This window comes from Labrus mixtus, chromosome 11 (assembly GCF_963584025.1).
Source record: "Labrus mixtus chromosome 11, fLabMix1.1, whole genome shotgun sequence".
Lineage (NCBI taxonomy): Eukaryota > Metazoa > Chordata > Actinopteri > Labriformes > Labridae > Labrus > Labrus mixtus.
The window spans coordinates 22,075,741-22,091,654 of record NC_083622.1 but is presented as its reverse complement, the minus strand read 5'-3'; the positions used below and the strand labels follow the sequence as shown (position 1 = coordinate 22,091,654).

The 15,914-nt window shown below is 45.9% G+C and overlaps 1 protein-coding gene across 3 annotated transcripts; it reads left to right on the top strand.

Annotated features, from left to right (window-relative positions):
* The first annotated feature begins 153 nt into the window (after positions 1-153).
* On the top strand, positions 154-15,913 carry arid1aa (AT-rich interaction domain 1Aa). Of its 3 annotated transcripts, none has more exons than XM_061050906.1 (20): positions 154-1,409; positions 3,806-4,024; positions 4,153-4,764; positions 4,892-4,987; positions 5,676-5,943; positions 6,503-6,592; positions 6,695-6,865; positions 7,437-7,773; positions 7,919-8,064; positions 8,146-8,231; positions 8,340-8,549; positions 8,638-8,842; positions 9,008-9,161; positions 9,309-9,472; positions 9,570-9,753; positions 10,526-10,651; positions 11,296-11,389; positions 11,560-12,403; positions 12,526-12,656; positions 12,750-15,913. In XM_061050906.1, the coding sequence occupies exons 1-20, from the start codon at positions 480-482 to the stop codon at positions 14,613-14,615; spliced, it is 6,933 nt and encodes a 2,310-aa protein (XP_060906889.1). In that variant the 5' UTR covers positions 154-479; the 3' UTR covers positions 14,616-15,913. The 3 variants fall into 3 exon arrangements, with proteins under 3 accessions (XP_060906889.1, XP_060906890.1, XP_060906887.1); XM_061050907.1 differs by having other exon boundaries at positions 155-1,409; positions 5,703-5,943; positions 9,303-9,472; XM_061050904.1 differs by having other exon boundaries at positions 155-1,409; positions 9,303-9,472.
* The last annotated feature ends 1 nt before the right edge of the window (position 15,914 follows it).

Below are 15,914 nucleotides of genomic sequence, written 5' to 3'. Positions count from 1 at the left end.
GGTCATGCAACATGAAATAATTGTTTGAACATTAGACTTTCTTAAAGTGAATTAAATATTTCACCTATGCATGAAGGAAAAAAAAAAAGGTTGTAAGCCAAACAGTCCGCTCCGCACTGGAGTGGCTCCAGTCCGGGTCTTGCACACCTCCGTGTGGCTCAGTAAAATGGCTGTATGTAGCGGAGCCTCGTGTTGGTTGGGCTCGCTCCCTGCCTCTACCCGGGCTCAGTAACACAACTCCCACAACAATTTCTGTCGCTTTTTTACGCATTGTATGGAGCCTCCATCATATCTGTAACCCGTTAACGGAACCGGAACCGGGAAAATGGCCGCCGGATTCGGTCCGGTGTAAGGGGTGGGAATGAATCGACACAAGGATAAATGGTTATAAACAATTATTTATATTCAATGCTAGCTTTTGATTGTGACTGACTCGCCGAGAGAGGGAGAGAGAGGTGGTGGTGGTGGGGGGTAATATCATGGCCGCTCAGGTCGCCAGCGCCGCCACTCTAAACACTAGCCCGCCTGCCGAACTCAAAAAGCCGGATCGAGAACCCAAGGAGGATTCGGTACCGGGGGAGAAGCAGTCAGACAAAAAGCAGCCGGGCTTGGACAGCGGATCGCCTGGCCGGGGGGATCCGCAGGACGGGGCCGACGGTGGAAATGCAGGGGGAGGAGGGGAACCTGAGATGAAGAACGGGAATGGGAACCCGCCCAGGGCTAACAATAATAACCAGAATGACTCTGTCGGACCGGAAGGGAATATTCACCCCGGTTTGGTGCATCACCACGGCACCGCATTTCCTCCACCTTCGTACGGATACAGTCAGCACTACGGTCGGGCCCCTTTTCATCAACATGGCGGACAACAAAGCCCTGGCATGGCAGCTGCTGCGGGTCCGGTCGTGCAGTCGAGCAACATGATGGACCCGTATCAACCTAATTCACACGAGCATGGCTTTTCAAACCACCAGTTTAACAATTACAACCCGTTCCCTAATAGGACTCCTTATCCCGGCCAAGCTTACACCATGAACTCCCCTCGCAGCAACCAGGCGCCGACAGCTGGGGGGCAGCCAGCTAACGTGAAGCAGCAGCAGCAGCAGCAGCAGCCGCCAGCGGGAGGACCCACGGCGATGGCTGGATCTTACAATAACCAGAGATATAACATTGGAAACCCTCAGCCTACATCCACGCCGACACTCAACAAGCTCTTAACCTCTCCTAGCTCAACGCGGGCTTATCCAAACTACCCGTCCAGTGACTACAGCAGCCCAGAAGGAGCTAGTAAGGGACCCGCAGACATGGGCAGCAGCGGGCTGTACGGAGGGAGCAACCCGGGCTGGCAACAAAGAACCCATCTCCAGTCGAGCCCGGGAAGCACCGGGCAGCCATTAGCTAGAAACCAGGTAAAATATAAAAGCAGGAAACATGATGTGAGCCTTTTAGCACGTCTCATTCCCTCCTCGTAGCTAGTTCACAACGTAGCAGGCCAGCCATTGTCTCATACTAGTTCGCAAAGACTCTAAAATGGCTGCCTGTCGTGTAGTGTTTTTTCTTTACACCAAATCGTTTTATACGTGTTGTTTTTAAATGTTATCCCTGAACGTATACATGAAAGAGTGGCGCTTGAAGTAGATACAGGCTGCTGAAACGATGTAAGGACGTTCAGAGAGTCAAGAAGGCCCCGACTTTGAAAAGGGGAGAAAACACACACCGAGCAGCTACGGCTAGGTTTTTTTTTTTCTCCTTCTTTAGCTTTTCCTTTCAAGCATTATGCGTTACTGTTCCAGTGTGGAAATGTAAGTACAATACACGGGCATATTGTGAGTCCTGTTAGTTTGTAAGACTTGTTTGTACACTGCGGGTTGTGTTTTTTTCTTTCTTGCCCATTAAGCTGTATTTTGCGGAATGTGTCGTATGGAGAATCAGCCTCTCAGGTCAGTTAAATGGTTCACCAAGGTTCAGGTTTTTAAGTCAATAAAATACTTAAATGTCAAACCACATAAAACTAAAAAAAAAAAAAAAATAGCCAGGCCTCTGCTAACAAGTTGCTTTGCTTTAAAATGCATGCTGCCTGTAAACAGTCAGATATGAGGGAGGCAGTGCCTGCAGCCTGCAGATTGCAGTTTGCAGTTTGCACTGGGATTTGAATTGTGGAGGTAAAATCCTGCTGTCAAAGCCAGGAGATAGTTGGTCTTTGGTTGACATGCGAGCTGAAATCTGATTGGCTCCTCTTCCGCTGCTCATGGCCATTTATACTTACATGTAATGCTAGGTTACAGTTGCTGATAAGAAGACAGCATTAATCATCATAGGGTCAGCTATGGCTTCCTCAATCTTCCTCTCCTTCTAGTTTCCACTTTTAACAAAACATCTCGTGTTTGATTAGCTAGATAATGTGGTTTCATATCTTTAATTTAATCTTTATAAAATAAGAATTGGCCAATTAATATTTGTTTGTTTTAACATGAATGCAGTTTGTTTGTTTGGGATGTTGTCATCAGAGTCAGGCCTCCTATCATACAGCTTGAAGTTCAAGTGTAAACTCTCACTGTAGCTGCAGTCTGCTTTATATGACTGTTTGAGTTTGTTTGTTGTTTGAATCAAATCCAATTTAAAAGCCACATAGCAGTATTACTAGGGTTGTTTAAAAAGGTTTGCCACATGCAGCTCTATTAAATTTCTGGTTGAAGATTTGCATACCAACTTTTTTTTTTTGTTAGCCTTGATGTTCACCAGATAAACAAACAAGTGAAACACTGATAGACACCTTTTGTTTTGTACATGTATCACTGTAGTGAAGGAAAATGTGACCTCTGCCTGTGAGGAGGTGTGTGTGTTGCTGCTGTGTCTGGCATGCCACACAAGTTTGACTGTGTGACTGCAAAGAATTTCCCCCCAATCCTCCCCCCAAGCCAATCAGAAGGCAGTCCACCATCTCTCACCAGCCAAGGGAGTTTCCTCTCTGTCTTATGCAGATTAGCCATGTGCGGCTCTTATTTATTTCACCATATTATCTTGGATCTGCAAAATGTCATGTAAGGCATTTTGCATATTATTTGTAAAGGGCTGTTGTTAAGCCGAGTAGGCCCTTCTCCACCAAGTGCACACAGGAGAATTCACTTGATGTAATGTGAGGAGATACTTCCAGTTTCAAGATGATGTCCTCTTGAAGAAATTACCATATTGGTCTTTAATGTCTGATAGAAATCTTTTAAGTAAGGGGAAATAGGATCATAAATGTGAGACAGTATAGAACCTCTTTTACCTGAGAGAATGGTATACTAACCACTGGGCTACAGACAGAGTATGCTCTTTTGCATTTTTTCACTCTCTCTGGGTGTTGTGAAAGTACTTCCTTCATTTCTGGTGTCATTCATTCAGAGCCAAACTCCCTTCTCACAGGGAAAAAAAAAGCTTCTTGGACCAGACTCAAAACAGGAGCACAGCTGGGATATGTTTAAGATTGGGCAGGCTGCCCTCCATTTGAAAGTAGATATATATAGCTCTGTTGACTTCCGAAACCATGGCAAAGTGAGGTGAAGAAAAGCAGAGTAATGACCGTGGGAAATAAGGCGAAATAGGCGCCATTTCCTCATTCATCAAAGTTTGTTATTTTACATACATTGCAGCGTGCAACTTTCACAAGACAGACAAGTATTTTATTCACTTAAAACAAGTACTGCAATAACATAACCAAGTTGCGTAACAACAAGGAGCCTTTAAGTTTTCACTCTGGCCTCTTGAATTGCGATCAGTTTGTTTTTGTTTCACCTAATAATGTTTTTTTTTTTTTATCCAGCCACCTAGTTCCATGGATCCAATGGCAAAAATGAGAGGGCAACCATATGTGGCAGGCAGTCCATACGGCCAGCAGTCACAGCAAGGGCCTCCTACAGGTCCACAACAGGGGCCCGGTTACCCTGGTCAGGGTTATGGCCCTCCAAGTCCACAGCGGTATCCAGTAGGAATGCAAGGACGTACACCTGGAAACATGAGTGGCATGCCGTACGGTCCACAGGTAATTCACAAAATCTAACACAATCAGTCCTTATTGTATTCATGTTGTCATCAGTGTGTGATATAAAGAGAAAATCAATATTTTATCAGCAGTGTATTGAAGTCCTTCATGTTTGTGTACCTGTTTAGATGGGATCTTTTGGACAGCAGGGACCAGGAGGCTATGGTCCCCAGGGCCAGGCAGCATTTTATGGGCAGCCTGGCCAGGCTCCTCATCCGAGCCAGCAGCAAACCCCATACAGCCAGCCCCCATCAGGACAACCGGGTGGCCAGACACCTTACCCAGGGCAGCCCCATCCTCCGCCAAATTCTGCCCAACACCCCCAGGGAGGGCCACCCTATCAGCAGCCCCACATGCCCCTGCAGTCCCAGGGGCCACTGCCAGGCCAACCCCAAGGGCCCCCACAGTCTCAACCACCTTATTCCCAAACCTCAGCCCCACAGTCTGCTCAGTCCCTCTACGCCCAGCAGCAGGGTCCTCCCAGCCAGGCCCAGCAGCCGCCAAGTTCCCAGGATGCCCCTGGATCGCAGGGCCAGTCCAACTACGCAGGATCCACACAGGGGCCTCAGCAGCCCCCCTCGCAGCAACAGCAGGCTCAGTCGCAGCCTCCACAGCAGCCACCAGGACACAGCCAACACCCACAGGGCCAACCTGCAGCGTATTCCCAGAACCCTCAGCAGCAGCAGCAGCAGCAAGCACAACAGTCACCCTACCAGCGCTTTCCTCCTCCCCAACAGCAAGTAAGACCCTCAGTCTGGGACAACATACATCATACAAATGTATCTTTGTTTGTGTGTTTTTTCTTTAAAAACACATTTTCTGATTATTCCTGCAGTACACTTTAGTACATGTTCTAATATCTTTCAGGAGGTATCCCAGGACTCCTTCCAGTCCAACGCCCCTCCATCCTCTCAGCCTAAAACTGGCCCAGATGACAGCCAAGGCCGTCCCTCCAGCCTGCCGGTCAGTTCTGCTTGTTTTGAAAAAGCCTTTTTAATACTGATTTTGCTCGTTAACCTTGCATGTCATAGTTTTTATTGTGTATCGGTAGTTAATATTTATTTTAAGCTGAGAAAATGTACAACAATTTGAGCCTTATTTCATTTAAAAAATAAGTTTGGCTATTTTGACTTTTAAAGTCCTCTTGGTGGCGGCTTTTCCCCACAATCCCAGATTTTCAAGTCTGTGTGCGGCTTCCTGTCAGTGGTTGTTTTTTAACAAACAGCTGTGAGGCTCATACTTGTAGAATATTTGCTGTGTAAATGGAGAAGTCTGAGATAAGTAGGAGAGAGTTTGTTTGTGTACTGAGATCACATGGCAAGGCTGCTACATGCTGACTCAGCTCGCATCCTACAAACCTTCGTAACCATGACAACCCCTGGCACTAATGCACACAGTTTTTTTTAGTTTTTTTTTAAAGATAAATAAGGACAAAGGCCTCTGGGTCTGTGGGTGTGAATCTGTTTGTGCATAGTTTTTGAATGTGTGCCACTCGTATCTAAACAACAATAGAAATAAGGAAAGCAAGTATGGGGGATAAAGAAAGGCACTTAGGATTCATTTGATCAAAAATATAAAGCATACTGTCACTGTAATAAGATATATTATAACCCTTTCTCTTTTTCACCTTTCTTATAATTGTTGACTCTAGAGCTGCTCTTCCTCTACGTGTTTTCAGGACCTGTCGGGCTCCATCGACGACCTGCCGACAGGTACAGAGGGAGCCCTTAGTCCAGGTGTGAGCACATCAGGCGTGTCGAGCAGCCAGGGCGAGCAGAGTAATCAGGCCCAGTCACCCTTCTCTCCCCACACGTCTCCCCACCTGCCAGGCATCCGGGGACCTTCTCCCTCCCCGGCTGGCTCCCCCGCCGGCACATGCACACCCCGCACAGGACCGCTTTCACCTGCCAACATGCCAGGTGGGCTTACCTCTCACTCAGTCAAATAAGAGGCACGATAGGCAGCAAAATTCAAGATGCTGATGTTTGAGATATCACAGCTATTTTGAAATTCAAAGGAAAATAACTCTGTAGCAACGTTGACGCTATCATTAGTTTTGTTTAAGTATCTACATTTCTAAAATCTTAACTCAAATGAAATGATTAAATTCTTTACCCCTGTTTTTCCTGATTCCCTCTTCAGTGGATTTAAAGTGCGTCAACATACTGTGATAAAAACATTCTCTACTTTCCATTTCTAAAATTTCATCTGAGCTTGTAAATGATTATACAAAGCATTTTTGATGGCTCCTCTCAGAATATTCTATAATCACACTTCTTCAAAACTCTGGTTGGAGATGTTCTAAATTGATTTAAGATTGTGGTTTGGGACTTGTTTGACAATAGTTCAACAAAAACCACCACCACACTTGTTTAACTTCCCGCTTCGTTCCCTTTTCTTTTTTTAGAACAATAACAGCAAAACTGTAACAACAGTGGCTTGGACTCACACTAAATTAATTTAAATATATATTTTTAGGGACCCCGATGCCTCCCAGGCCATCAAGTGTGCAGTCAGATGGGAGTTTACACCCTGCGATGAGCCAGTCTCCTATGGCCCAGGAGCGAGGTATGCTACAGTCTAAACTGTTTACTGAGTCACTGGACAACAACACGAGTGTTTTCTGTGGCACTTGATTCTGAGCACTGTCTCCCTTTCTTCCCTTTTCAGGGTTTATGCAGAGAAACCCTCAGATGCCCCCCTATGGTTCCCCTCAGTCAGCCTCTGCACTGTCTCCTCGTCAGTCCTCAGGAGGACAGATGCATCCTGGGATGGGCCCATATCAGCAGAACAACTCCATGGGCGGTTATGGACAACAGGGAGGACAATATGGCCCCCAAGGTGTGTACTCGTCCCTGTCAGGGTTTGACTTAAAAAGACAGGCCTTATTTGTTTTGAAGTTATCTTGTTTTCAAAAGAGATTTGGAAAAGTGGCTTCCAGTGAATATTTTTTGTATTTTTTTTATAAAGCTAGAACTTTGTTTTATAGAGGTCTTACTTCCAGTTTTCATCCATTTGTGAAGTTTCTTAATGTACATTTCCCAGTAGACAAACACATGGAGTATATCTCCCTGCCTCATAGGAATAGCATGCTATGGTTGGTCCCTCCCTCTGACTCTGTTGCAGCTATTTATAGCTTTGAAGCAGAGAGTCAGCTGACGTAGCAGAGCCTCCTGTCAGTAGAGCTGAGGCTGTGACGAAGGCTTGTTGCTCAGGGTGCATAGCTCTCCCTGCTAGCACACCGTAGGGGGAAAAAGTCGGCCTAACACAGCTCTTAAAGACAAGAGTGTCTCAGCTGTAACTATCCACTTTAAATGCTGAAAACAAAAAAAAACTCTAGGTGTTTCTCAGATCTTTTTACTGACAAGTGATTATTATTCCTAGTTTTTTATGTTTTCAATGTCATCCTCAGGTTATCCCCGGCAGCCTGGCTATGGCAACATGCCCAATGCTAACTATCCCGGGCCAGGAATGGGTCCAATGAACCCCATGGCAGGACAGAGTGGGGGTCCACCATATGCTGGCGGCATGCCCCCGGGAAGGATGCCTCCTAATCAAATGGGGGCCCGCCCCTATGGCCCTAACATGGGTCCTAATATTGGCCCCAACATGGGTCCAAACATGCCTCCAAACATGGGCGCCATGCCACCCCAGGTAGGCTCAGGAATGTGTCCTCCTCCTGGCATGAATAGGAAGCCCCAAGACCCTGCAGCCATGCAGCACCCTGCCTCCAACTCCATGCACAACAGGTTTGTTTATGAGGATGCTCATGTGCCCACCGTTACTTACTTTAGATGTGGCTTCAGATTGATTTTTATGCTTACATATAAGAAGCCTGTATCAAACATTTACTTTTGTAAAAATGCAAGAAGCTCATAATTCTCCCCCGTCCAGGATGCCGGGTTACCCCAACATGTCTCCAGGCTTGATGGGCTCCGGCCAACCCTATGGCCCTCCCATGAATAACATGCCTGGAATGATGAACACTCAAGGAGGATCCCCTTATCCAATGGGGCACAACATGGCCAATAACTCAAGTGGTAAGAATTACAGAGAGGACTGTACTTTGCTTTATTGTCTTTTGTGAACTTCTCACAGAATAGCTTTATCTTTGTCTCTAGGTATGGCCCCCAGCCCAGAGGTAAACAATAAGATGAACAACAAAGTAGATGGAACTCCCACGCCAAAGCCTGAGGCAAAATCTAAGGTGTTCTATTATTACAATGTTGTATTTTTCCGCATTACATTTGAATTAATTTCTTCTTTTTGGTGCATCTACTGTGTTTTAAAATGGGTTTCTTATTTCTCAAAACAGAAGTCTAACTCTTCCACCACAACCAATGAAAAGATAACACGCCTCTATGAGTTGGGACCAGAGCCGGACAGGAAGATGTGGGTGGACCGCTATTTGGCCTTCATTGACGAGAAAGCCATGCCGATGACCAACCTGCCTGCTGTAGGGCGAAAACCCCTCGATCTCTTCCGCCTGTATATGTCAGTAAAAGACATTGGAGGCATGGCTCAGGTTAATATGGCATTTATATTCAAAAATCCAAACATTTTCTTGACCCTTACCTAAATTCCTATTAAGCAAATGTGTTTGTGTCTTCCAGGTGAGTAAGAATAAGAAATGGCGTGATCTGGCCACTTCCCTAAATGTGGGAACATCTAGCAGTGCTGCCAGTTCTTTAAAGAAACAGTACATCCAGTGTCTTTATGCCTTTGAATGCAAAATTGAGCGTGGTGAGGACCCTCCGCCTGAGATTTTTACTGACAACAAAAAGAACCAAGCTGCTAAGGTCCAGCCCCCCTCTCCAGGTAAGAGCCGTAACCATAACATATTTCCACATGACCACTTGTTTCAGTTGTGACTCACGTCTATTCACTTCAACTTGAAAGACAAAACTTACTGTTTAAATGTTATTAATTTGATGTTCTTGTCTGTCTGCCTCTCTCTTTTTTTTTTTTTTTTTCAAACTGAAGCGTCCCTCTGCTCCACAGCGGGGTCGGGCTCTCTTCAGGGTCCTCAAACACCACAGTCCACCAGCAGCTCCATGGCTGAAGGAGGAGACCTAAAACCTCCTACCCCAGCCTCCACCCCTCATACCCAGATGCCCCCAGTGCCGCCTGGCTCCAGGTGACTCTCTTTAAACTGATGATACCATCTGTTGATCATAACTTCTTGAGAATATTTTTAACCGGTAAAACGGAATTCTTATTGCCTTCACTCTCTCCCACTTTTCTGATCTTTGTCCCCCTCCCTTGTCCTTTTCTGTAGGAGCAGTGTTAACCTGCAGGACCCCTTCTCTGAAGGCAATGACCCTGCTTTCCCCAGGAAAAACATGACGCCAAACTCCGCCTATCAGCCGGGCATGAACACACCAGACATGCAAGGTCGAATGGGTGCCTATGAACCCAACAAGGACCCCTTTGGTAACATGCGGAAAGGTGGGCACACTCAATGGTTCATTTTATCTCAGGAACTAAAGTATTTTCTTAATTACCCTAAAGTTCTAATGAGTTTCCCTACTGAATACATTTCTAGTTGGGGAGCAGTTTCTTCCCACTAACCAGGGCCCTAACAGCGTGGTAGGTGACCAACAACCGCAGCAGCAACTGCCACAGCAGCAACAGCAGCCACCATTCAACAGGGGACCGCCCGGGGCTATGGGGACGATGCCAATTGGGCCCAGACAGCAGTATCCCTATGGACCAGGCTACGACAGGAGGTAGAGATCATTATATGGACGATAATATTCTTAAAGTTGCAGTTGATCATACCCAGCATCATCGTGTCATGACAACTGAAACGTCTTAGTTTCTGTGCAGCTCAGGTCAAGTTTGTCTTAATGATTTTTCAGGGCAGATTATTTATAAACATTTGATGAAAACATTAGAAATGCATAAAAATGTGCATGTGATGGATGGTTTCTGGAATACTACACTTTGAATTGCTTTTATTTGGTTTTTCAATAGTAGAAAACAAAGGTCATAATATACATTTAAACATATTGGTATGATCATCATTTGTAATATGACAACACAAACCAGCACAAAAATGTAAAGATGGTAAAGAAAACAAAATAGAAAGAAGGTATATGTGCTTGGAATACTATGCTTTGAGATGGTGATGCACCAGGCAGGAATTGAAATGTTGTCTGGAAGAAACACCAAATACAATCAAAACCAATCTGATATGAAATGAAGAAAGATGTGGTCAAATGTTTGGTTATTAATCATGACGCTTTCCTGTCCATACATACATTTATATGTCCAGCCCGCATGGGCTTACGTGACACCATAAATTTAAAACCTTCCAGGATCAGAGTGCACTAGGTAAACTATATTCATTGTCAAGAAACTAAAGTATTTATGTTGAGGTTGTGCTCATAACAGTTTTAGCATGTTAGCATTTTTAGAGAGCTCTTTTTAGCATAATTTGTATTTCTGTGTTAAGTTCAATATTTAAAAATATAGAATGTGTATTGTTCATCTTTCCAGATCAGAACAAGGATTGGGTCCAGAGGGCAACATGGGTTCTGGAGCTCCTCAGCCAAACCCTATGATGCCTGCCAACGCTGACACGGGGATGTATTCGCCAAATCGCTTCCCACCACAGCAGCCACGGTCAGTTCACGTAGCTCTTACAGTATCTTTATGAGTCTTTGGTTTCAGAGCTACCGTCCCGAAATGATCATCTTTATATTTTGAATTCTAGATGTCACTATATTTACAATTGTCAGTATTTGATTATTGGCTCAAAATCGTCACTTCACATGCCTTTTGTTTATTCTTATATTATGTTGTTGTGGTGCTCTTAGCATAGACAGCAGCATTCAACTTGAAATGTATTTTGTAATATCACATCCTTATTTGGGAGGGCTTTCTGCTTTACACCTACGGACCTTTGATCGACGCGCTGAACCAACGATACTTTATTTCTATCCCGTATGAAGAATGCAAAAAGCTCTAGGAACTACATGTGTAGTTCAAGTGTAAGGCATTAGTTTACATCTATCAAGCAGTACAACTAAGAACTTACATGGGGTTTAAACGAAGAATTCACAAGTGCTCAAAATATTTAGTGAGAAAGAAATGTAAAATCATAAATCATACTTGAAGTTGATAAAGATTTTAATAGTTTTGAATTGGTTTAATGTTGACTGTGTGTATATCTTAACAAGTGTAAAAGATGAGCTTTGTCTTAATCCAGTGAGATAGATATGCATTATATTTTCATGGTCATACTGACGAGGTATAATTTTTTGCAGTCATGATTCCTATGGTAATCAGTATCCTGGACAGGGAACGCCCCCTACTGGCTCCTACCCAAATCAGCAGCCTGGACTGTACCCACAACAACAGGTCAGTGATCCATCTGCACTGCTCTAACTCACTGTTATCTTTAACTTATGAATTAAATGCAATACAAAAAAAAGATTTAATATTAAGCCATTTTTATGTTGATCTTAACATTTATACTAAAATGGTACAGTATGAAGTAATTGTCTCTGTGTTCCTTTTTTTATCTGCAGAGTTATAAGCGTCCTGTGGAAGGCGGTTATCCTCCATCAAAACGTCACGAGTCAGAGTACAGCGGACCTTTCCATGGTGGACAACAACCACCTCAGCAGCAACAACAGCAAGGAGGTGCCTCTGCTCCCTCTTCAGGACAGCAGGAGTCGTACAATCAATACAGCGGCAGCGGGCCTTTCCCCGGCTCAGATCGCCGCCCGTCAGGCCCAGGCAATCAGTTTCCCTTCCCCTTTGGTCGGGATCGGATGCCGCCAGCAGCAGGGCCCAATGCTCAGCCCAACATGCCCCCTCAGATGATGCAGTCAGGCCCCGAGGGTCCTCAGGGAGCTATGTGGCAAGGACCGAGGGACATGAACTATCAGAACTACCCGAGCCGGCAGGGTGGCCCTGGGGGCCCGCCTCAGGGAACAGGTTACCCTGGTATGAACCGCTCAGAGGAGATGATGCCATCAGAGCAGCGCATGAACCATGACGGCCAGTGGGGGGGTCAGATTGGATCGCGGCAACCTTCTTATGGTCCATCAGGGCCTGGTCAGCCGATGCCTCGCTCAGTACAGTCCAACTACCAGCCCCCTCAGGGCGTGCAGAACCACATTCCACAGGTGTCCAGCCCAACCTCCATGCCTCGCCCAATGGAGAGCAGGACATCACCCAGTAAATCTCCCTACATGCACGGAGTCATGAAGATGCAGAAGGCCGGTCCTCCAGTACCTGCATCTCACATAGTGCCCCCTCCGGTGCAGTCGCCTCTAATAAGGCGAGACATGCCTTTTCCCCCCGGCTCTACAGAAGCCAGCCATCCTGTCCTGAAACCACGACGGAGACTCACCGTTAAAGATATCGGTATGTCCATCTTGTAATGCTGACCTTCTTTATTATTGACAGCAGGATTTATTGTTGCTTTACCCATATTTATTGTTTTAAGATATTCCTAATAGAGTACCTGATGTGTCTTGGTTTCTCAGGAACTCCGGAGGCCTGGAGAGTCATGATGTCATTAAAGTCTGGTTTATTGGCTGAGAGTACGTGGGCCTTAGATACCATCAATATTCTCCTGTATGATGACAACAGTATTTCCACCTTTGATCTCAACACGGTGAGACTAAACAAAAATTCCTAAATTGTGTTTTATAAGAATTCAACTTTGCATATCATGTCTCATATTTTTCCATGTTTGTTTTTTTCTCAGTTACCCGGCTTTCTAGAGTTGGTGGTTGAGTATTTCAGACGCTGCCTCATCGAAATCTTTGGCATTTTGCGTGAGTATGAGGTGGGAGACCCTGGCCAGAGGACACTACTTGATCCTGACGCCTTGAAACAAGATTGGGAGAGCATGGAAGAAGAGGAACCACAATTAGAAGGCATGGAACAAGAGGAAGAAGATGAGAATGAAGAGGAGGAGGAAGGAGAAATGGAGAAGCCTGCTCATGTGAAAGAAGAGGAGGAAGAGGAGGAGCTTCAGGGTCAGGATGAGAAGACTGAAGATGAGGAGAGGAAGAGCAAGGCTTCTTCATCAGAACAGAGGGGCTCATCTCAATCCTCAGCTAATCATGAGAGACCTCAACAGTCCAGCAAGTATGACAAATTTCCCCTTAAGGTGGTACGAAAGAAAGACCCATTTGTGGCTGGTCAGTCCAAGAACCAAGGCAAAGTGCAAGAGTTTGATAGCGGGTTGCTTCACTGGAGTGCAGGAGGGGGAGACTCCACAGAGCACATCCAGACTCACTTTGAACCATGCAAAGACTTCTTGGAACCACGAGAACGATTTCCTGTGCCTCAAGTTCTTCTGAGGCGACGACTCCCTGAAGATGAGATACAAATTAATTGTTTGCTAGCTGAAGAAGACAAAAGTAAGCCCCAGGATGAAATGGAAAGGCCATCTCCCTCTGAGAAAACAGCAGAGTCAGAGAAGGCCGGCCCCTCGCTTAGCAGGGAGGAGGAGGAGGGGAAAGCTGATTCTGAGACGGTTGAGAAAGACGCAAAAAGTCACCAGGAGAATAACGGACCCATTCTTTCTTCCGGCAGTATTTTAATGCAGACCAAGAAGCAGACTGGAACCATCCTGGAAGACGAGCCTCACAGTAAAGACGAGGGGCCGCTCATTGCGCTGGCTAACTGGCAGGATTCTTTAGCCCGTCGCTGTATTTGTGTCTCCAACATTGTCCGCAGCCTCTCCTTTGTGCCAGGCAATGACCACGAAATGTCCAAACACCCAGGACTCTTGCTGCTCCTGGGACGCCTGATCCTTCTCCACCACAGACACCCGCAGCGCAAACAGGCTCCACTGACCTATGAGAAGGACGAGGATTCAGACGAGGGAGTGGGCCAGAGGGATGAGTGGTGGTGGGACTGTTTGGGGCTCCTGAGGGAGAACACGCTGGTCACTTTGGCGAACATCTCAGGCCAATTGGACCTCTCCATCTACCCAGAAAGCATCTGCCTTCCTTTGTTAGATGGCCTTCTCCACTGGGCTGTCTGCCCATCAGCAGAGGCCCAAGACCCCTTTCCCACCCTTGGCCCCCACAGTGCTTTGTCCCCTCAAAGACTGGTCCTGGAGACGCTAAGCAAGCTAAGCATCCAAGACAATAATGTGGACCTCATCCTGGCCACTCCACCGTTCAGTCGTTTGGAGAAGCTGTACGGGAACCTGGTGCGGCTGATTGGCGAAAGGAAGGTGGCAGTCTGCAGGGAGATGGCTGTGGTCTTACTGGCGAATCTGGCCCAGGGTGATACCATGGCGGCCCGAGCTATCGCTGTACATAAAGGCAGTGTGGGTAATTTGCTGGGTTTCCTGGAGGATAGTCTGGCTGCCACACAGCTCCAGCAGAGCCAGAGCTCTCTGCTACACCTACAGGGGATGCACTTCGAGCCCACAAGCCCGGACATGATGCGGCGAGCTGCCAAAGCATTGCACGCATTAGCCAAGGTGGAGGAGAACCACTCAGAGTTCACACTACACGAGTCCCGCCTCCTCGACCTTTCAGTGTCCCCCTTAATGAACTCACTGGTTTCTCATGTAATCTGTGATGTACTCTTTTTGATCGGCCAGTCATGACAGCTGTAGGGAGCAGTGGCTCCACTTTTTTGGAGGGGGGGGGGAGTGTAAGGGGGTTCTTTATCCCTGAATCCCCTTCCCTGAAATCTTGGCTTGTGTGTGTAACAGGGCAAGAAAAGTTCAAGTGACTGTCTTTAATTTATGAAAATCCTTCAGATTCCATTCTCTGAGCTCTCCCCTGGCTGTATGTGCTGGAGGAGAGTAATCACAGAGCTGTGGTGGATTACAAACCAGAGAGATGCCCATAAAGTGACACTACTCGCAACATGAATGCCAACTGGACGACACGGAGCAGAGCACCACGGTCAGGACACTGTTCTGCACTTGGGGGAAAGTACTTTTTAATAAAGATGACTAAATGAATAAATAATAAATAGCTGAAAAACAAAAACTGTAACCAAAGTTGCTGTCTCGTTTACAGTGAGTTTGGGAGACACAGTGTGCCCTAGCTCTCCCCTCAAGGGCACGATGAGTCTGTAACTGGTTGACGTCAAGAGGTGAAGCAGACTGACAAAGTGGCCTACTGGTTCTAGTTGCTGTAGTTGGAATCTCACCAGTCAGCCCGACAGTACATAAAGTGCTGTCAATAGACACCTTCACCAGGGAGGCCTGTGCAGTGTGCAGTAGATTGTAGGACATTTTCTGTACCGTACTGCTCTTGAGTGCAACCATTCTGTAACACGTTTCACACAGAAGCAGAAGATGAAGCTCTTCTGGAGTCTTGAGGTCATTTTAGTTTGGTGTTAAAAAGAAAATGGCTTTCTTCCCCAAAGTATCAAGAACCTACAACACCCTTACCTCCTTATCCCTTGATTGTATGAATACCCTTATGAAAAGAAATCACCTCTTAGGACTGGTTTTCAACTGCAAATACAGCTTTGCTGTGGTGTATATATAATGTTGTACATTACACTTCCTTTTCTGTGTCTGTCTCTGTCTGTGTCACTTTTCTCACACTTATATCAGTGAGGGATTGAGGCTGACATGTGAGTTTGGTCTGTGACCTCAAGTCCCCGCTGATTAGACCCACTCTTCTGGTCTCTCCACAGCTCTGTAGTGTCCCAGACACGGCTCAAACCTGTTATCTCCCGGTACAACAAAAATAAACTAGATGAAGTACACATTTGACAATTTTTCTTCAGTCATGGATTCTGCATATTTGTATTTCAGACTATGTAGCTAAGACAACATGTAAATTCCTCCCTTTCCCTTTTTTGGCTCAATGAATATCATTTATTCAGTATGAAATCTTTATACTATATGTTCCACGTGGTAAGAATAAATGTACATTAAATCTTC

Bases quoted from the DNA above. Each gene is read 5' to 3' on its own strand.
- arid1aa (XM_061050904.1), top strand. From the start codon at position 480: ATGGCCGCTCAGGTCGCCAGCGCCGCCACTCTAAACACTAGCCCGCCT. The intron at 6,866-7,436 runs GTGTGTACTCGT...TGTCATCCTCAG, and splicing joins AGGACAATATGGCCCCCAAG to GTTATCCCCGGCAGCCTGGC. The intron at 8,843-9,007 runs GTAAGAGCCGTA...TTCAAACTGAAG, and splicing joins GGTCCAGCCCCCCTCTCCAG to CGTCCCTCTGCTCCACAGCG.